Source organism: Vigna unguiculata, chromosome 6 (genome assembly GCF_037176805.1).
Source record: "Vigna unguiculata cultivar grain cowpea cultivar isolate G323 ecotype 2 chromosome 6, ASM3717680v1, whole genome shotgun sequence".
NCBI classification, from domain to species: Eukaryota; Viridiplantae; Streptophyta; class Magnoliopsida; order Fabales; family Fabaceae; genus Vigna; species Vigna unguiculata.
This window is the reverse complement of record NC_140797.1, coordinates 42,319,878-42,338,457: the sequence shown is the minus strand read 5'-3', so window position 1 is coordinate 42,338,457 and position 18,580 is coordinate 42,319,878. Positions and strand designations below refer to the sequence as shown.

Sequence of the window (18,580 nt, the reverse complement as noted above, 5' to 3'; positions counted from 1 at the left end):
TGAAAATTAAATTGTGTATTTTTTTTTTTATTTTTTTATAAAGCACAACATTTAATGTTAATAGATAATAAATTATAAAATTAAATATAATAAAAATAAAAATATTTAGATTTAATTTATCTTTTGGTTCTTATTTTTGTCTCAAAATTAACACTAGGATTGTGTTAATTATACTAACAAAGAAAAATATCCATACTAAGAGTTTTAATTTTAATGAAAAAGTCATTGATCGATTTCAATCAATTTAACGAAATTTATCGTAAAAGATCAAATTGTATTCATTTTTCAAACATCGGGACCAAATTGAAACAAATAATTGAAGGACTAACTTAACATTCTTAAATGAAAACATGAATCAAAAGAGTAATTAAACCAAATATTTATTAAGATAATTTTTATTTTCCTTCTCATTGTCTTTTTAGTTTTTCACAAATTGTAATCATCTCTCACTCTCATATTTTCTTCTTGTCTTTTAAGACACAAATTCATTATTTTTGCTCTCATTTCTCATTTATCCTATTTCTTTCTTGTCTTGATAATGAAAACATTACTTTTGGTCAAGATCCGCCATTGATTGTGACATCGGTTTGTTTAACAAACTTCTTCCAATAAGGATGACTTTGCCACACAACATGCATTTTTTCAATGGGAACTTCCTTAGTCTCTGGTAGAAGAGAGTCAATGAATGTGCTCATCACAATGATGAAACATGCAAAGAAAATGAACAATCCGAACTTCATGTGACAAAATATGTTGGTGAAATTTTGTATAACGACAAAGGTGAATATCATGTTCATGGAGACAGTGATACTTTGTGCACTTGAACGCACTTCAAGTGGAAAAATCTCGCTTGGAACCAAACATCCTAGAGGACCCCAAGACCATGCAATTCCTGTCACGTACACACATATGCCACACACAACCACAATAACATACCACTTTGGTAACATTCCTGGGTTTCCATCAAATCCAAATTTGCATGCAATTGCTATGGCTATCACAATCTAAGAGAAGACAAATCAAAAACAACAAATAGATTATCACATTGTACTATTAAAATAACATTAAAAGAGTGTTAAGAAAAAAGGTTACCTGACAAATAAACATTTGTATTACTCCTTTCAAGAAAAGACTTCGCCTACCAAATTTGTCAACCGTGAATATGGAGACAAGAGTGGCAATTACATTGCAGCATCCAGTAATCATGGCAAACAAGAGAGAAGCATTGGCTTCAAAACCAATGGTTTTGAACAAAAAAGGAGCATTATATACAATCATATTCATACCAGTAAGTTGTTGGAAGAAGGGAATGACTATGGCAAATGTGAGTTGGGGTCTATACTGTCTCTTTAACAAAGAGACCCAAGGGTATTTTACTACTTTTGAGGATTCATTTGCTACCACAAGATCCTCAAACTCCTCCTTTACATTTGTAGTTCCTCGAATCCTAATAAGTGTTATCTTAGCCCTCTTATTAAAACCTCGTACAATCAAAGAACTTGGTGTATCCAGACGAAAGATTAGAGGAAAGATTAGACTAAGGGTCGTTATACCAGCAGGAACTAGTGCATAATCTAATAAGTTATAGAACCATTCTTCTCCGTTCTTCCGAGAGAAAATGTAATTGAGAACATTTGCAACAAAGATGCCAATAGTTATTGTCAATTGAAACAACACATTAAGAGCTCCTCTGTATTTATAGGGAGCAAATTCCGATATATATATCGGCACAGACTATTAAGAAAAAAAAAACTTTGTTACATAATAATAGATAACATTAACAATCATGATTTTTTCTTTTTCATATATGTAACCTAATTAATAAAATATTACTTTAACACTTAATTTAACCTAATTAATAAAAGATTACTTTAACACTTAATTACCTTATAAGTTTAAATTTTAAAAATATGCAATGTCTGCACATTATAAGTCTAAAAATACATCAAATAACACTTATCTTTTCTATTAAGTTTATTAATTTAAAAAATATCGTCTGAATAATTATTTTAATTTTAAAACATTATTAAACAATATTTATGAGAAAAAAATCTTAAATCAGTTTTTATTATTACCTGAAAGGTCCATCCAATTCCAAAACCCAAGAAGACGCAACCAACCATTAACTGTTCTTGATGAAGACACCACAACATCATGCCCAGATGAAAGAACAAATTTCCAAAGAACATGGTTTCGAGTCTCCCGAAGAGTCGAGTGAAAGTGGATGCCAACAATGATCCAATCATAGCAGCCAAATACAGAGATGATACGAACCATGTCAATATTGGACTGTCAAATTTACAATATTGATCGTTTATGTTGTTATGATTTTGGTATACTTCTGGGTAGAATTCCTTCAGAAAAGAATCCATTAAAGTCACACCACCTGCCATACCCAGTACATAACCAGCCATTAATCCACTTAATGCAGCTCCAAAACAGATCATGAAAACTGTAGATGTCAATTTTTGTGGATAATTCCTTCCAAAAGATCCATTTGGAATAAAAGCTTCTCTCATTCTCAAACAATAATTAATTGATGCGGAGAGAGTGCAAACAACATCACACACCAACAAGTATCACACTCAGAACAAATAAGATCTTAATTTATATGGCCTATAATCTCTTCAATTTGTAACTGTATCTACCTTAATTTACGACCTATAATATATCTTCAATTTGTTACAAGTGAAATGCGCATGTATATTCCGCATTTTTTTAATATTTATAATTTTATAATACTATTTAATTTATACAAAACTTAATAAAGTGTAAGTAAATTTTTATAATGATGTTAATTATTTAAAATTATAGATAGGTATGAATAAAAATGATATAGATTCTCTTCAAACCTCAATTACAATTGATAAGTGAAGAACATGTTAAACTAAACTATAATCTTTAAATTATTTTTGTAATGTCAAATATAAAACTAATTTAATAACTATCTCGTCCTCAGACAGTGCATTATCTAACTTTTATTTAAAAGGTAACTTACAACATTTTTAGATCGATGTGCATATTTTCTCAAACCTTTTCTTCTCTTAACCCTTTTAGATTTAATCTATCTTCTCAAATTTAAATTTACAAATTCATAGATTAGAAAACTTTAATTTATCACATTAATAAAATCTATTGTAAATTTTTCTCTGATTTCCCTATTTATTTCATACTATTTTTTTTTTAATCCAAATTTCAGTTTCTATCCTCGTGAGGCAGAAGATGAAGTACATGAGATTCCTGCATAAACGCATGAATAACAAACCTTCTCATGACCCAATCCACTTCCGCGCCCCGCTAAGATCTTCTGGCGTACCGTTCGTGGAATGATACCGCACTCCTTCCTCCGTATAACAAGACCAAAAGGATGGTTGTTCCTGATGCTCTCAAGAATGTTTTTATCCTCAAACTCTTTTTGTTGTTGTGATTTTTGATAATGTGTCGTACTTTAATTGTATGTGTTATATAGGATCATAATCGTTTCTTTGTATGATATTAGGGTTTTTTTCCTATGGAATTAATGAAATTAGCATATGCTGATGTATAATTGGATGCAAGTGTGAAAAATCCTTATGTTGTTGAACTTTGTTACATTGGATGGTGTTGTTTATAATGTGCACTAATGGAAATTGGAATCTTGTGGCTTAAAAAAGGACATAAGTATTGTGTACTGTTCTTTGTATGATATTAAGTTTTTTTTTTCTATAGAATTAATGAGATTAGCATGTATGTTGATGTATAATTGGATGTAAGTGTGGAAAATCCTTATATTGTTAGACTTTATCACATTGAGCGTATGGTGTTGTTTATTCGTGAAGGAATTTCCTTATGAGCTTAAATAATGGATTAAGTTTGTATAGACATTTTGGATGATGTTATTGAAATAGTCTTTTTTTTTTATATTTTTTGGTACTTCACTCATTTCATAAAATATTTTTTCAGGTTTAACAGCAGCTATCTAATATTTAGGAAATCATTTTCCTGAACATATACGTGTTTCAGTATGTCTTACTGTAACCGATTTATCTAATCGTGCACATTCTATCTCGTGTCTCGTCTTTTACGCGCAGTCATCATATCATTTTCTCTCTTCCATCCGTCTTCTTTACTGGTCATTTTCTTCTCTCTCCGTCAATCTCCATCCATCATGGAGGTATGTAGCTCTAACTTTCCTAGTTTATGCATGCAGAAGATAAATCTGAGTTTATTTTTTTGCCTTGATTAGGTGGATTGGGGTCATTAGCATACGGTCAGTTTGTATATCCCTTCATTTGTGTGTTATAACTTAAAAGGCAAACTAAATGAAACTTAAATTTAAAAAATGCTTAATTTTAATTTGTATGCTATAATTTTAGCACACGAATATGTTCGAAAATATGTTGGATGGATTTTTTAAAAAAAGTTTAGATTTAACTTCATGCTATTTGACATTTGAAAGATTTTTTTGGTTGTTTTTGACATTTGGAACTAGAAAAGAGGCTAATTAAGTTACACGTAATTTGGACTCACTTTTAATTTGTGGACCATCATCAATTGGAAATCTGGTTGGATGAGTTTTACGAGAAAATTTTGGATAATGTAGTGAATAACATTGGAAAATAGAGCGTTTGAGTAGGGATGGTAAGACATCCAAGACATCCAAGATACGTAAGTCTATAAGTTATGTTGGAGTATGTTTGCCTATTAGTAATAGTTAAATCACTTTGAATAAAAATAGATGCTTGACTAGTCTTACTTCCGGTCTTGTCTACATTAGTTCAAGCGCTAGGAAAAAACGTAGCGTAATGAAGCGTTTATTGTAGTACAGCCTATTTTCTCAAATGTAAATTATGTAAATTTTTTATGACTAAAATACTTTAAATGTTTGTCATTGGTTCAGTCTAATTGTATACAATTGCAACTTGATCATTCTATTTATTGCATCATAGTTGAAATTGCTTTATAGTTGCTTGATTAATGTGTCAACTGAATTTGTTTGTGATAGGCTGGTGCTGCGGGTGCTGCCTCTGCCGCGAGCGTCGCTGCTAGAGTTGCCGCCGTTAGAGCTGCCGCGAGTGCTGCCTCTATCGCAGGTGCCGCCGCAGGTGCTGCCGCGGGTGCTGCCGCGGGTGCTGTCGCGGGAGCCGCCGCAGGTGCTGCCTCGGTCGTGGGTGTTGCCTCTGTCACGGGTGCTGCATCTGCGGCGAGTGCTGCCTCTGCCACAGGTGCTGCCGCGGGTGCCGCCGCGGGTGCTGCCGCGGGTGCTGCCGCGGGTGCTGCCGCGGGTGCCGCTGCGGGTGTTGCCTCTGTCGCGGGTGGTCCCTCTGCCGCGGGTGCACCTGCGGGTGCCGCCGGGGGTGTTGCCTCTGTCGCGGGTGCTGCCTCTGCGGCGAGTGCTGCATCTGCGGCGAGTACTGCCTCTGCCACAGGTGCTGCCGCGGGTGCCACCGCGGGTGCTGCTGCGGGTGCCGCTGCGGGTGCCGTCGCGGGTGCCGCCGCGGGTGTTGCCTCTGTCGCGGGTGGTCCCTCTGCCGCGGGTACACCTGCGGGTGCCGCCGGGGGTGTTGCCTCTGTCGCGGGTGCTGCCTCTGCGGCGAGTGCTGCCTCTGCGGCGAGTGCTGCCTCTGCGGCGAGTGCTGCCTCTGCCACAGGTGCTGTTGCGGGTGCCGCCGTAGGTGCCTCCGCGGGTGCTGCCGCGGGTGCCACCGCGGGTGCTGCCTCTGTTGCCTCTGCCACAGGTGTCGTCGCGGGTGCCGCCGCGGGTGCCACCGCGGGTATTGCCTCTGTCGCGGGTGGTCCCTCTGCCGTTGGTGCACCTGCGGGTGCCGTCGCGGGTGCTGCCGCGGGTGCACCTGCGGGTGCCGCCACGAGTGCTGCCGCGGGAGTCGCTATGGATGCCACTACTGCAGCCGCTGTCGTTGGAGCTGCTGCGGATGCCGCTATCGGAGCCGCCGACGTTGGAGCTGCCGTGATTTCTTCTGATGATGTCGATGATGCCGATGATACTGATGATACCGATGATGCTGATGATATCGTTGACACAGTTGACGCCGTCGGCACCGTCGATATCGTTGGCACCGTCGGTGCTGTTGATGCGGATGATGTCGTTGATGCTGCCCTTGGGGGCTTCACATTAGTATGTATTAAAACATTTTATTTTGTGTGGTTTTCTTACTTAATTTTTTTTTTTTACTTTCTTTAATTATGATTTTATAAATTCTTTACTTTTATCGTGAAAGGCTGATGTGGCTCATGTTGCTGGTCGTGTTGCTCATGGTGTTGTTGTTCGTGGGGTCATAGATGGCACAAACATGGAAGCGAATTCCGTACGAGCACCTCCACCAACATTCTTAGTACAGTTAGGGAGAATCTTCTTCAAGAAATGTGTGATGGCATGCATGCAAATGGCGGGGTTGTTAATTAGTTGTCTACTTATGACTCATCGAGGCACGATACTAATCTTCGTTAATTATCTATATGGTGTTATACTCATTCACTGTAATGAGTATATTATTAATGCAAATAGAAATGAAAAAAAAATGCATATGTTTTGTCTCATGGTTGCGTCAGTGTTAGGATACAGACTTGGTGCAACATTGGTCGGTCGGCCAGTTATGTGGTTATTATGGATGGAAGTGCATAGCCTTATGATAATAATATTTCTGACTATTTATGGCTTAGTAGCGGCAGTGATCATGCTAAGGCTAGAATTGTTTTTCTGGAACTTAGAGGAGATAGATCTAGTGGAGCAAATTAGGAGTGTCATAGTTTTATATGTGTATACTGTGGTAGGCACCTTTGTGTGTCTAGATCGATTCCTAAAGCTGGTAATGTCGAATCAAGGATAAGGCAATACAGTAAGAAAGGAAAGTTATTCATCTTTTGTCTTTGACGAGAAAGACAGATTGGATTGTACGAACTTCTGAGCCAAGCTTAGGTAAACCGTCCAGAAAAGAAACAAAAAAAGACCCCTCCAAAGTTGGTGCTTAGGCAAATCCAGGTAAGAGCAGCCTTTCTCTTATATAGGAATGCACTACTGCCACTTTCTTATGTGAATACCTCCTCAATCTCACTCTTTAGTTGAAGTCTCTATTTCACTTTCAAAAAGCAGTCTACACAAAATATAGAGATACTTTTTCCATTCTGCATATGGACTTTATATTCTCTATGACGTCAACCATAAGTTTGCATTCAGTTTGAGCTAGGAAGTAAACTAGGTTTTGCTATTCCTTCTCGAGCTTCTATTACCTTCCATAGAGTTAGGATAGTAAAAAAATTATGACTTGCAGACAGAGACTTATTTAAGAATACTTTTGCAGTTTTTGTATATGGTGAAACATTGCAATTCATGAAGTGTATTTTGTTTCTAAGAATACTTTTGAAATGTTTATCTCTTTTTATTTTATTTTAATATCAAACAGAAGTGAAATAAAAATAATTATTACTTTTATAAGTCAATTTTGTGATAATGTATTAGATTTAAATTTATTTTTTAATACGATATTTTAATATCAATAATGATGTATAAATGGAAATCTCATGTCAAACAGAAATGAAATAAAAATAATTATTATTTTTATAAGTCTATTTTGTGATAATGTATTAGATTTAAATTTATTTTATAATATGATATAAAATTTATCTAAGATTTATTAAACTTATTATATTATATTTCAAACATGTTGACTTGTAATTTACATATTAACAATTATCTTCAACTATCAACACTTTTTTTATTTTTTTTAATATGAATTATAAATTTATTTATTATATTTTGATAGAAACTTATAACACTTGAATTAGTATGTTAATTCCACTTCCACAAGCTAAGTTCATCTTACTATAAGCAATATTTTTTGTTTTTTTTTGCTTTTGTACACAATTTGCAGTTGCATAGAATACAGAAGTTCATGAGTCACTTCTTAAAACTTAATGAGTTTCACTCTATTACTTAAAGATTAAAATGCTACTAAAACAAATTTGGTGATATTCCTTTATTTGTGCACATGTTTAGTTCTTTTAAATGTGCAAAGCAAGTAACAACATTGCTCTATAATGTACCCATTTTTCTCCAATCACCTTTCTTCTTCTGTGGTCAATAATAATACCTATGAACTTCTTAATTGCGAAATGAGGTTATCATATCACATGACATGACTTTTGCAGTAATGTGAATTTCTTAACGTGTGAACTATCTTTGTGTATTCATTGTACATTATTTTGAAAGGTGAAAAAGGAAGTGAATGATGAAAAAATTTAGATGATAAATTATTGAACTTATTGTTTCCAAATTGAGGAGATTTATTAATCTGAATCTGTTTGAATGCATGAAAAAAAAAAAATCATCAGTTCATGTTAGAAAATAATTACTCAAACAATACTAATAATAATAAAAATATGAGATATATAATAATAATTATTAGAACAATAATAATAATAACATGTATCTGAATCAAAGAATATTAATCAGAGATATAATACTATTAATAAAAATTATAATAATAATAATAAATAATGGATAAAAAATAAATGTGGTAAGGAGTAGAAATAGTCTGGGTTGAGGCACGCATAGCGTTATCCTTAGGAGAAAACGCTCCTATTGCACAGGGCTAAAAACAACCAGTCAAATCGATCGAGTACAGCAAATGATCTCTGAACCTTATGAACACCAATGTCTTAAAAATAATATAGAGAAAAAAAAAAGAAGAACACTTCGAAGAAAACTCTAGTGTTTGTTGTTTCTGTTGTTGTATTTTTTCCCATGTACCTAGGTTGTATTTATAGATAGAAAAGGGAGACAAATAAGTAAATTTTAATAAAAAATATAGCCGTTTGCCATAAAAAACATTAACCCATAAATTAAAGGTCTATAAAAACATGAGTAACAGTAAATTTTTTATTTTAATTATTTATTTTTTAAATTATATTAAAATATTTCTAACCGTTCACATCAAAGTTCTCCCTGTACAGATGAAGTCATCAATAGTGTTGTGTCAAATATGTATTTGTTGCTAACATTATAACTTTGTGAAAATCATTGTAGACTTCTTCATGTATCATATGAAGAAACTATCACAACTACATTTTATTTTTGTATCAAACTAAAGTTAACATCTCATATTACATCATTTTCAATAATAATGATAATCTATTTGATTATTTAACTTACTTTGATTACTTTTTAAAGGATTTACTCCACTTAATTGGGTTTTTTCCCTTTCCAACATGATATTTATAATAAAAAATGTTCTCTAGTCCTATTGTTTCAACATTAATTAGGTTTTGTTGTTTTTCTTACATTCTAATGTATTTTAGAAAGGGTGGCAATTCAGGCAAGACTAGTCCGCAAGCCAAAAAAAAAATGGAGCAGACTGGGATGTTGAACTTGTTGGCCTGCACAAGCTCGTCCCACATAGGCTCGCAGTCTGCACGGAAAGGCTGGGTGGACTGGTCCATTGGTCTGTTTAAAAAATTAAATATTCTCTTTTTTCAATGCTCACACCATTCATCGTATTGTTTCTGTAAGATCCTTTTATTATTACTATTATTATTATTATTATTATTATTATTATTATTATTATTATTATTATGTCTAATCAATTGTATATAAAATAATGATTTTAGTTCTCAAATATGAAATATCTTTTTATAGTTAACAAATTTGTACATGTTGTAAGATGACATGTTACTATTGTACATTAGTTATAATTTTCCTGTCATTGTTTTTTGTTCTTGTCTTTAATTAGTTAGACTAATTGGAATTAATTCGATAGGAAATGAATATCAATAATTATGAAAAAATAAAATTTTTTATTTTCCTCATCACAAACACATGCCAACTTGCATTACTGGTAAAGAAAATAAATCCACTTTTTGGCCCATCTCGTACTTTGCGGGCAAAACAGATCGGACTAGTGCGCTTTGTCATCTTTTTTTAGGGACAGAAAAGGAAAATGGGATCTCTTCTGAAAAAAAAAATCTCAAGAATAAATAATTTAAAAGCTTTGGTTTATTTGGACATTCCACCTACATATATTAAAGTTTAAGAAAAAGAATTAGGATTTTTTTTAATCATATTAAGTTTTCATCTATTACTCTTTCTGTTTTTGTTTGTAATCTCACGATCTACATCTAAATCTTCATTTGGGGTTAATGAATTTCAATTTACTTTATGAATATCTAATTCGAGTTAATTGTGGACTTTTGATTTCTTTCTTTTTTGTTTGTAGTATCTATAGACTTACTTTTCACTAAGATTTTGACCTATCAATACCGAATTCAGCCACTGGTTTATATTATTTTGATTTCTTATAGTTTTGGATGGTAGGATTATTGTTACCATTTTCAGGATAATTTGCATTTTTATTTGATTTGTGAAACTTTAATCTCTTTTCCACTTTCTAGCAGAAATTGGTGGCAACAACCAAATGAGACTATTGAAGGCACACCCTATTGATGGACATTCGGGGAACATTGTGGCACTCCCTATTGAATGCCACAACTGCACTATTCTACCAAAACCAATACAAATGATTCAAACCAACACCTTTATTAGCTTCTCCATGGAAGATCTAAGCATACACTTGGATCCAAGACATGAGTAACACTTTGTGAGTGTGTGCAAATTCAAACCAATACAAGTTATTTTCATGATTATAAAATAAACAAGTAGAAATCAGCTTTTAATTTTTTAAGATATCTAAAACAATGTTTTACATTATATTTATTACATTACTCATATTTTTCAATCTATTGCAAAACAGTGTCAATGTTCCAAACTATGCAGCTATACATGCAGCAGAGCGAATCATAATATTCACTTTCAAAGTACAATTTCCGATCAATCCAACACAACTGCAATTTTTATGTGAGCATTTAATTTTCATTTCTCTTATTTTTTTTTTCACTAAGATACACAGCACATGCCTCATTAGAGTTCATTAACCTTTATTGAAGCAAATATTTGCAAACAACATCAGACAAATTGCACTGTCTCTATGATCACTTGCAGCCAGCAGCTGCAAATCCAATCTTGGAATTGGCAACATCATAAGCCACCTTAAATGTCTGTTGTTGATAATTCCCAATAATGGAAATGGGGTTTGGAGTACCAGCAAGAGCCAAACAAGTAAGACCCTTCTCAATTTCTATAAGGGAGTTATGAGCTTCAAGTGCTAAACCAGCACCCCCACGAAAAATCAACTGAATCAAAGGCACTGTTGACATTTCTTTCACACTCCCCTTGAAGCAAGTATCCAATATGGAATACCCTGGAGCCTGTGCATACTTTTTGGACATGATTGTCACAAAAGATTGTTGCAATGCATTGTAAACAGCTTCAGGTAGCCTTGTAATTACTGTGCCAGAGTCTATGATAGTAGGCACATTGTAGCTTGAGGCAGAAACTTGAATTGGCTTTCCAGCCACAGTAATAGTTGTCAAACCAAGAAAGTACAAGCTTGGAATCTTTGGATTCTTCAACAAGGGAGTGAACTTGTATGGTGAGGATGTCAATGATGAGGCTCCAATGGACAAGAAACCTGATAGGGAAGAGTTAGGTTGAGAAAAAGATGTGGGGAGGCAATAGGAGAAGGCATTGCCATATTTTTGGGACAATTGTGAAAGCATGGAGAGTTTGTCATTGGCTAGGCCTATAATACCAGCAGCCCTTCCAAACAACCCTTGATTGTCCTGGCCACAGCCATATACAAAACCTGATGAACCCTCTGAAGGGGATAAAGTTAGCAAATCTTGACTCAAATAGCCAATTGAGAAAGAACTGTCACCATAGCTTGCTTTGTACACACAAGCCCCAGTTGCATTTGAGCAACTTGGAGGATTCAGAGTGGAGGCCTTGAGAGAAGAACACTGAGGGGAAGAGCATGGAAATCTTTTGTAGGTCTTGGAAGTGGAAGGAGTGAACACAGGGTCAACTTGTTCATGACAGTAAATGAGACAAGGCTGACACTGGAGCCAGGAGAGGGAACTACCAGTGTCAACAATCATGCTAAAATACTTAGCAGGGGTCCCAAGTCCTATTTTCACATAGTAATTGCCTGAACCAATTGATAAACCTGATTTCAGTGGTGTGGTCAAAAGGTTAGGCCCCTTGAATTTATCAGAAGAGGCAGAATTTCTGACACCATCCTTGTTTGCTAGTGTTGAATGAAGAGATCTGACACGCTCCTCGTCCTTTTTGATCATGTCAGAGAATGAAAATGGTGATGTGGAAGTTTGAGAGGATTCAAGACCTTTCACATGGTACAGTTTAAGCTGCATGCCCTCTTTCTTCTGCCTTGGATCCTTATCTGAAAATTGAACTTTTGTAAGGTTAATATGAATATGTACCTGCACAAACTCATCATTTCATTATAATACTGAAAACGAAACTCAAGATTGTTTCTTTTTGTAGATACCACAGGTAAACTAAAACAAAATTCTCTATACAGAAAAGGAAACTTGACAGCAGTAACACAATCTAACTCAAGAACTGGTTAACAAGCCACTGAAATTCATGCCTTGAACTTCCACAACAGAGGATGATGCTGTGGCAAGATGTGCAGAGAAAACCAGAAACCAAAATATGGCCATCTTGTACACCTCACTTGGCAGCTTCTGCAACATTGGTTTTGTAATAGCTTTAATTCTTGCCTTAACAGATATATGGTATATTTATACTATACATCTACTTGTAGTAGCCAAACCGACACTTTTCCTACAAGAAAAATGAAGGGGGTGATGCTCTATTTCTTACAGATATGTTTTTATAATAAAAATGTTGAATGAAAAAATAAAACATTTAATGTCAAAGGAAAATGAAAGTGTTTGATATTTTACCATAGAAAGAAAGTAAGAGAAGTAATAGAAAGATGTTATACGAGGATTTGGAATCACTCAAAAATAAATAGCTGGCTGGCAGAAGTTCAAAGGAGTTTCCTTCAGTATCTGCATAGTGAATGCCTTAAATGTTCTCCAACCCAAAGAGCTCACAGCTCGTGAATTTCAATGGAGTAACTACAAACATGGTCCACTATGACCCTATGGTATTAATATTATTCTTCATGATAGACTAAAGTTGTTACAACAGTATCTTAAATACCAAGCACCTACATATCCTTTTTCAATAATAACAGTGTTAATATCATTAATCACATAACTTCAACCAACCAAAAGTGAAGAGAAGAGGAAGAAAAATAACCATGCTTGCTGAAGATAAATTTTTGATAGTGAAACTCTAACTTTACTAGCTTAATGAAATAATAAAGAAAATACCAGAGTTCAGGTTCTCTGGTGAATTCTTCGGTGTATTTTGAATATACACATGCGAAGATATTTGTTAACTTTTAACTGCATAGAATGTTACTGTGCAAATGCCTCGTACCATGATGAGATATTTTAGTTACCAAAGTGTTTGTCGGCAGAAATTCATTAATGGTAAGTGTAATCATAATTAGGTGTTGATGAGAGTTCCAATGAGTGTAGGAGTTGACATGACATGATGATTTGGCCTTCATTTAAAGCCTTATTACTTGGAAAAAACTGATGAAAGAGACATGAAACTGTAATCTGTACCACATTATTAATTAAGGAGGAAACGTTGCACAGTGAGTGCATAGCCATATGATATCAGTTTATATCAGTAGCTAGTAGCTGCTTGCTACATTAAGAACAAAAGTACTCTTTTTGTTGTAAACCAGAAATCTGGGTTTTTTTTTGCCTTGATTATGTGCATTGGGGCCATTAGGGTACAGCATTGAAAGAAATTTTGTTGGATTCAAATAGGACCATAAGTTAAATTGAAAACAGTTTTGAGACTATGCTGATTGATCCAGGTATTTGATGTAGAATAGGGAAGTGTTTTTTTTTGGGATAAAAAATTGAATGCATGAAAGTTAGTTGAATCAAATTAAATTTTGTAGCTCAGATCCACTTGAAAATAATTTATTTACTTTAAAAATCATAAGATAATGGATGATTTAAAGTTGTATTGAGTAGCTATTGTAAGAGATTACAATTAAAATATGACAATGATACTAATTGACATTTGAAAAAAGTTTTCTTTTGAGGTTATTGACATTTGAAATTGGAAAGACAACTTAAATGAGACTTAAATTTAAAAGATGTTTAATTTTAATTTGTGTATTATAATTTTAGCACACGAATATGTTAAAAATATGTTGGATGGATTTTTTGAAAAAAGTTTAGATTTAACTTCATGCTAATTGACATTTGAAAGATTTGTTTGGTTGTTTTTGACATTTGGAATTAGAAAAGAGACTAATTAAGTTACACGTAATTTGGAAAATGCTCAATTTTAATTTGTGGACCATCATCAATTGAAAATCTGGTTGGATGAGTTTTACGAGAAAAGTTTGGATAGTGCAGTGAATAACATTGGAAAAAATTGTAAATTATGTAAAATTTTTATGAGTAAAATAATTTAAACGTGGATTGTGAAATCGTAATACATTTGGTGTGTAAAAAAACATTTTTCATAAATATATTAAGCTTGGATGAAATAAAATATCTACTAAGATTATATTTTATATAATGTAAAAAATGATTAATTTTAAGTTTTTAATAAGTTTATGAATTTTTAATTATCTTATATTAATTTTTAATTTTTTGTTAAGAAATATGAAATTTTATGATTAATATAAAATAATATTGATATTGTTTTATGATAATCATAAAATTTCACATTTGATAATATATGATTATAAAGAAGTAAGATCAAAATTATATCACCTAGTTAACAAAATAAATTAAATACGAAAAATTCAATTGAAAAATATAAAAATTTAAGAACTCAATAAATAGAAAAAACAGTTTAATAAAGATTCGACCAAAAATATAAAAAAGTTATAAAAAATTCAAAACTTAATTAAACATAAAATATAATCTAACAGAAATGCAGAATTAAAAATAAATTATTCAAAATATTATAATGATTTTCTGATCTAAGTATTGGTCGGAATTGTTTAATATAGTTCTTCAATTTATTTGGACTCAATGCATATAGAAAGTAATAGTATGGCAGTGTTTTTCGATGTGATTGAGTTATACAAACATGATACCAACCCTTAACATCAACCCTTCCATGTCATATGTGATTTACACATTCACATCATTTAGAGAGCGACAATGAGAAAATATAAATAACATCAACTCCTCACTTTCAAATGTCATTTACATTATAGTGTTGTTAACACCAATTTAAAGCAAATAACTCTATTAACTCCTTTTATCCAATATGAAGCCTATATGAAAAAAAAAAAAAGTGAAATAAAAGTAGTACTAAACCTAAAATTAAATCAATAAGTTATTTGGAATGGAAGCATATTGAAAGTCAGTCTTTTAAATTTAGTTAAGTTTTTAAACTATAAATTGAAAACTTATTTTGAACTTAATAGTTGATATAATTTGTTTATATAATGTCTCGAATATATCATAATTAATGAGAATAATAATAAAATTATAGTACGCGTAACATACCTTTAAATATTTCCAATCACCAAATGAATATCTTAAATCACAGGGGAAACATTAGATACTTGGAATCACGAAAGAGTGAACTATGAATTCTTGATATATTATCTAATTGAAATTAAACAGGTTTTCACATATTATACAGCAAAGGAATCAAGAAAGAAAAGCACATGCGGGAGATGAGTAACATTGTGAAGAATTCATCGCCGAAATGCATTGCCTTCACCACCGGACCTTCCTTGAGAATAATATGTCCGACGACGAACACTCTCAGCTATTGATGCACTTCCCCCTTCCCCTGCACCATACACACTTTTCTGAGTACTGTCCAAGAAATTCTTGCCGCCAGCGTTATTATTCTGGACTACTTCACGTGCATCAGACTCCTCGGCCTTCTTTATACGTTTCCATCTCTGCTCTTCATGCACTTCGGCAGCCAATTGCATCTGCTTAAGTTTGGCAGCTCGCTCTTCCTCTGAAAGCTTAGGAGCCACGTTTCTGCGTTTGTATCCACGTTCATGTGAAGAACCTGAATATCTATTGGAGCTTGTTTCAGAAAATCGCCCACCTCCGCTTTTAGGACCATCTATATTCGACTTATCTTCTGAACCATATCTTTCTGACTTAGACCTATTATAATTCCTGTCACCACCGTCTTCTTTGTAATCTTTGTCATTTCTTTGTCTCTGTTGGTGACTGGGTGATCTTTCTCTGTATTTTCTATCTTCATACTGATTCCTCCTTCTCTTTTCTCCATCACTTTCATACCCTGGATTTGATTGAGCGTCATGGACACTCCTTTCTGACTTGGACCTGCCATAATTTCTGTCATCAGCTCCTTCTTCGTAGTCTTTGCCCTTTCTCTGTCTCTGTTGGTGGCTGGGTGATCTTTCCCTGTATTTTTTGTCTTCGTAGTGATCCTTCCTTCTATTTTCTCTTTCACCTGATTCGTACCCTGAATCAGATTGAGTCTTATTATGCTTGTCAATATCTCCATTATCAGTCCTTCTTTTCCTCCCTTCAGTAGGTTCATCTTCTGAATCAGACTGTTTTCTATGCTTTGATTTACTAGAACGATGCTTCTTCCTCTTTTCCTTTTTATGTGCTTTTTCTTTGTGATCACTTCCTTCGATCTAACAACAATACCAGGCATTTTATTAAGACAAGCCCTAAATTAGACACAACATTAAACAAAAGGTCTTACTGAAGGTAAACCATAACAATTGTTTTCATCATCCTACCATGTCAATGCAATTTAAAGATTCTTCAAAATCTAAATGTAATCAGCTAATCACAGAAGAAGAAAAAAATAAAAGGCCTACATCAGTTAGCCGAAAGCAGTGCAATTCTTAAAATTCATAGAATTATACACCATATCAAACACAAGCAAAAGTCACTACGAAAGAGCAGCAGCCTCAAGTTGCATGGCCACTTACGTAGCTGCTATGGACACAGGTTTGCACACAAGGGTGAAAGTAATCCATTATTCACAGTCCAATCAATCCATCTATATTAAATCTAATCCCAAAAATTGGGCCAGGGGGGAGGAGGGGGTTGCATAAGGATTACATGGATTATTGTAACTAATGGATGGTTAATAAGCAATTCTTTTTCCCCTAAAACAAAGGATTATTAAATTATTGAAAATGGATCAAGTGATTCTTCTTCCTATTGCAACTGAAAGTCCATTACTATGCGATCCACACTAGGTGTGAGAGGAACTTTTAAAATTAACATACGTTTAATAGTGTTTAGCTAGATGTGAGTGGATTTTTAATTAAGATATCCTTCTAGTGTTTTGTTAGAAGTTCAGAGTACATGGCAGGGAAAACTACGAGGCCATAATCTCTCCCTGCAACTTATGCCTCCCCCTCTCCTCAGTTCCTTTGAAACAAACAGTTTCTAAAACAGGAATAGCACATCTTAAGCATAAGCATAACCGGCATTAAAGGGAAGGATAATCCACACTTGAAGTGTTAATTCCAGGTAATGACATCTCATTTTAAACAAAACAGAAAAAAAAAAAGGAATAAAAAGACTTACCGATTTCTTTATCATGGCCATCTTAACAGGGTTGTTTTTTATCTTTGCGAGCGCCTCCTGCTCACGTTGGCGGATCATGAGCAAGGGATCAGAATGGAGCTTCCTCCAAGCATCATTGGCAGATTGAGGCTTTTCCTCAAACAATGCACCAGGCACACTTGCCCCCTCCTACAGCAAACAAACACATTCAATCATAAGTAAACCACTCCACAGCAAACAAAAACCCTACCCATAATAAAAATAAAAACCTTAGTTCACAACACACCTTAGAAGCAGAGGAGCTTGGCGCATCCGTCCCATCGGATTTCGGCAACTGTTCAAGTGCCTTGAATCCTTCGGAATTGGAAGATTTCCCGACGGACAATCCCGAATCGTACAAAAATTCCAACCTCTCCTGGTGCCTGCAATCAAACAGAATCAGAAATCAGAAATCAAAAATGAAAACCCTAACGAATCGAAAATTAGGGATTGAATTGAATAGGAAAGAGAAATTACGGAACGAGGCCTGCTTTCTCCTGAAGTTGACGAAATTCGGTGCGCTCTCTCTCCTCCTGGATCTGTTTGCGAAGCTCCTCCAACTTCTTCTGCTCCGCTTCATGCTTCTGTTCAGCCTTCCACACGTTCTCTATGTTCCTCAAACTTCCTGTGTGCCATCCCTTCTTGTTCAAAAATTTCAACGCCATTTCTCTCTCTCACTGTTTCGATTTGATTTCAGAATCAAAAGCACAACGTAAAACCCTATAAAACGAAGAAAGGAAAACGAAACGATGTGGATATCGTATGCGATGGTGATGTACTTTTTTCAGTGCCTACAAATTCACGAAATTATATTATGTGTAATTACAATTAAGAGAGGAGCATTAAACTCAAAATTCAAAATACGTTTAGGCCAAAAAATCACAAAGACTAACATTGTTTAATATTGTAATACTATTTTAATAGACTTTTACCGTTGAGACTTTGAATTTTAAAATATTTATAAGATATAAAATCATGGTATTTGAAAGAATATTATAGATTTACCCGATTTTAAAAAAGTTTATGTATTTAAAAAAACAAAAATAATCAT

General features: G+C 34.1%; 4 protein-coding genes across 4 annotated transcripts; 1 reads left to right on the top strand and 3 right to left on the bottom strand.

Moving 5' to 3' along the window:
- Positions 1 to 557: 557 nt before the first annotated feature.
- Positions 558 to 10,321, bottom strand: LOC114188573 (sugar transport protein 12-like). Its single transcript, XM_085675125.1, has 4 exons — positions 10,224 to 10,321; positions 2,076 to 2,481; positions 1,093 to 1,734; positions 558 to 1,004 (listed from the first exon to the last, which is right to left on the bottom strand). The coding sequence occupies exons 1-4, from the start codon at positions 10,319 to 10,321 to the stop codon at positions 558 to 560; spliced, it is 1,593 nt and encodes a 530-aa protein (XP_085531251.1).
- On the top strand, positions 3,958 to 7,348 carry LOC114188571 (uncharacterized). The gene is made up of 3 exons (XM_028077143.2): positions 3,958 to 4,153; positions 4,985 to 6,115; positions 6,219 to 7,348. Exons 1-3 carry the CDS (start codon positions 4,148 to 4,150, stop codon positions 6,825 to 6,827), a joined length of 1,746 nt encoding a protein of 581 aa, XP_027932944.2. The 5' UTR covers positions 3,958 to 4,147; the 3' UTR covers positions 6,828 to 7,348.
- Positions 10,322 to 10,750: 429 nt separating the features above from the next.
- On the bottom strand, positions 10,751 to 12,957 carry LOC114187089 (aspartyl protease family protein At5g10770-like). The gene is made up of 3 exons (XM_028075218.2): positions 12,817 to 12,957; positions 12,498 to 12,694; positions 10,751 to 12,287 (listed from the first exon to the last, which is right to left on the bottom strand). Exons 2-3 carry the CDS (start codon positions 12,601 to 12,603, stop codon positions 10,981 to 10,983), a joined length of 1,413 nt encoding a protein of 470 aa, XP_027931019.2. The 5' UTR covers positions 12,604 to 12,694; positions 12,817 to 12,957; the 3' UTR covers positions 10,751 to 10,980.
- Positions 12,958 to 15,530: 2,573 nt separating this feature from the next.
- On the bottom strand, positions 15,531 to 18,294 carry LOC114188849 (uncharacterized). The gene is made up of 4 exons (XM_028077507.2): positions 18,007 to 18,294; positions 17,777 to 17,912; positions 17,512 to 17,679; positions 15,531 to 16,601 (listed from the first exon to the last, which is right to left on the bottom strand). The coding sequence occupies exons 1-4, from the start codon at positions 18,192 to 18,194 to the stop codon at positions 15,669 to 15,671; spliced, it is 1,425 nt and encodes a 474-aa protein (XP_027933308.2). The 5' UTR covers positions 18,195 to 18,294; the 3' UTR covers positions 15,531 to 15,668.
- Between the last annotated feature and the right edge of the window lie 286 nt (positions 18,295 to 18,580).

What these genes read in the sequence shown, in the direction of transcription:
- LOC114187089 (XM_028075218.2), bottom strand. Translation starts at nt 12,603, where the DNA reads ATGTTGCAGAAGCTGCCAAGTGAGGTGTACAAGATGGCCATATTTTGG. An exon ending in CTCTGTTGTGGAAGTTCAAG is followed by an intron (nt 12,288 to 12,497) that starts GCATGAATTTCA and finishes TTCAATTTTCAG; the next exon opens with ATAAGGATCCAAGGCAGAAG.
- LOC114188849 (XM_028077507.2), bottom strand. Translation starts at nt 18,194, where the DNA reads ATGGCGTTGAAATTTTTGAACAAGAAGGGATGGCACACAGGAAGTTTG. An exon ending in GAGAAAGCAGGCCTCGTTCC is followed by an intron (nt 17,913 to 18,006) that starts GTAATTTCTCTT and finishes GTTTGATTGCAG; the next exon opens with GCACCAGGAGAGGTTGGAAT. An exon ending in CAAGCTCCTCTGCTTCTAAG is followed by an intron (nt 17,680 to 17,776) that starts GTGTGTTGTGAA and finishes TGTTTGCTGTAG; the next exon opens with GAGGGGGCAAGTGTGCCTGG.
- LOC114188571 (XM_028077143.2), top strand. An exon ending in CCCTTGGGGGCTTCACATTA is followed by an intron (nt 6,116 to 6,218) that starts GTATGTATTAAA and finishes TTATCGTGAAAG; the next exon opens with GCTGATGTGGCTCATGTTGC.
- LOC114188573 (XM_085675125.1), bottom strand. Translation starts at nt 10,321, where the DNA reads ATGGTAACAATAATCCTACCATCCAAAACTATAAGAAATCAAAATAAT. An exon ending in GGTCAAAATCTTAGTGAAAA is followed by an intron (nt 2,482 to 10,223) that starts GTAAGTCTATAG and finishes ATCTTTTGGAAG; the next exon opens with GAATTATCCACAAAAATTGA. An exon ending in TACAAATGTTTATTTGTCAG is followed by an intron (nt 1,005 to 1,092) that starts GTAACCTTTTTT and finishes GTCTTCTCTTAG; the next exon opens with ATTGTGATAGCCATAGCAAT.